This window comes from Chinchilla lanigera, unplaced genomic scaffold (assembly GCF_000276665.1).
Source record: "Chinchilla lanigera isolate Chin_1 unplaced genomic scaffold, ChiLan1.0 scaffold00149, whole genome shotgun sequence".
In the NCBI taxonomy this organism is placed as follows: domain Eukaryota; kingdom Metazoa; phylum Chordata; class Mammalia; order Rodentia; family Chinchillidae; genus Chinchilla; species Chinchilla lanigera.
The window spans coordinates 765,772-767,879 of NW_004955550.1; the positions used below are offsets into that span (position 1 = coordinate 765,772).

Sequence of the window (2,108 nt, forward strand, 5' to 3'; positions counted from 1 at the left end):
CTATTTCTTTCTTATTTTTTACTTTATTATTTTATAAGACAATTCAGTACCAGTGCAGTAATCAAGATGAGGAATCTTTGAGCTAAGAGACAGATGTTCCTACTAGAAGGCCAGCATCTCAGCAAAGGAGTGAAGCCAACTGGAGTCCTTTTATTCCATGTCAAATTCATGTTTCCCAGCAGGCACAAGTTAAGCACCAGTCATTAGAAGCTAATATGCATGAGCTAGCATGGATCCATGGCAGGGTCCTCAGTACCAAGTTTCAGTCGCTATCCTAGACAGGTCCCCTAAAAATATTATGTTACATACAACATAATAAGATGCTGTTTTTATAGTGACCTAATTAGATTTTAGATTATATTTAACCTGTGATTTTACTGAGAATTTTTCAAAATACTAACAAAATTTTCTTCACAACTAAAAGAAAGTATTAGGTTATTTAATACAAGTGTGTAAATTATGAAATTATACACCAAAGTAGAATGAACTTAATCACCAGTAGTCATTCAGCTTCTACAATATGTGATGTCAGTAAAATCTACACTCTAAAATACTTAGATTGATAGAGTAGGGGGAGATCACAGGAGCACATAGTAACATGCTGAGCCAGGTTCTTCCTCAAACCCTGATCTCATTGGACTAATCCAGACCATTGGTAAACGAGTGAATTTGGAACCTTTCATTTATTGCTCATCAAAGTACATGAAAAGGATGTCTAGGAGTCAGAAGAAAGAAATGTAACTTTCAAAGGAGAGAAAATGACTAATGTTTATTTCTTTCCTAAGATCGGAAGAATGGATACCAGAGAAGCCAATAATATCTCTGGGTCTGTGAATCACTTCATTCTCCTGGGTTTCCCCTGCCGCAGAGAAATCCAGATCCTCCTCTCTGTCATCTTCTCCCTCATCTATCTCCTGACCCTCATGGGGAACACATCCATCATCTTGGCAGTGTGGTCCAGCCCGAAGCTCCACACACCCATGTATATTCTCCTGGCCAACTTCTCCTTCCTGGAAATCTGCTATGTCAGCTCTGATGTGCCCAAAATGTTGGCCAACCTCATCTCCCAGACCAAGAGCATCTCCTATGCTGGCTGCCTGCTCCAATTCTACTTCTTCTTCTCTCTGTGTGCTGCAGAGGGCTACTTTCTGTCTGCAATGGCCTTCGATAGGTTCCTTGCCATCTGTCGACCTCTGCATTACCCTACAGTCATGACTCACCACCTGTGTGCCCGCTTGGTACTCTTATGCTGGGCTGGTGGCTTTCTGTCCATTCTGATACCTGCAGTTCTGATGTCCCAGGTCCCCTTCTGTGGTCCTAACATCATTGACCATTTTTTCTGTGATCTTGGACCTTTGCTGGCACTGTCTTGTTTGCCAGTTCCTAAAACTACTCTAACTTGTGCTACTGTGAGCTCACTCATCATTTTCATCACCTTTCTCTACATTCTTGGGTCTTACACCTTAGTTCTGCAAGCTGTATTGAGAGTACCAGTTGGCTCAGGCAGGAGCAAAGCTTTCTCTACATGTGCTTCCCACTTTTTGGTAGTTTCCCTGTTCTATGGCTCAGTCATGGTGATGTATGTGAGCCCCGGGTCTAGGAGCCATCCTGGGACACAGAAGTTTGTGACACTGTTCTATTGCATGGCGACTCCATTCTTTAATCCTCTGATCTACAGTCTCCGGAACAAAGACATGAAAGATGCACTGAAAAAAGTCCTGGGAGAACCATCAAAACAACTTTCTAAAAATGCAGACAAATGATATATATTTTTCCATCATTATTCTTTTTTATTTTATTTTAAAAAATAAAAGAAAAAATATTATCAAACAGACATCCACTTACAAAATAGCATAACAGCAATACAAATAAAACAGAATTATAGACAAAGTTGTAAGAAATTCTATCATATCTCCTAGATTAAATTAACTCTTTCAGGTTTTACACTAGAGAAACAATGCAGTGCTTGCACATGTATGTTTGATTTATTTCACTTATGAGTATGGTCTCTAGTTGTGGCCATTTACCTATAAAAGCCTCGAGTTTATCTTTCTTTACAGCTGAGTAATATTCCATTATATAAAAGTACCACAATTTTCTTATCCAAT

At 39.4% G+C, this 2,108-nt stretch overlaps 1 protein-coding gene across 1 annotated transcript; it reads left to right on the forward strand.

Moving 5' to 3' along the window:
- The first annotated feature begins 794 nt into the window (after positions 1–794).
- Positions 795–1,763, forward strand: LOC102024617 (olfactory receptor 11H6-like). Its single transcript, XM_005412138.2, has one exon. The coding sequence runs from the start codon at positions 795–797 to the stop codon at positions 1,761–1,763; it is 969 nt and encodes a 322-aa protein (XP_005412195.2).
- The last annotated feature ends 345 nt before the right edge of the window (positions 1,764–2,108 follow it).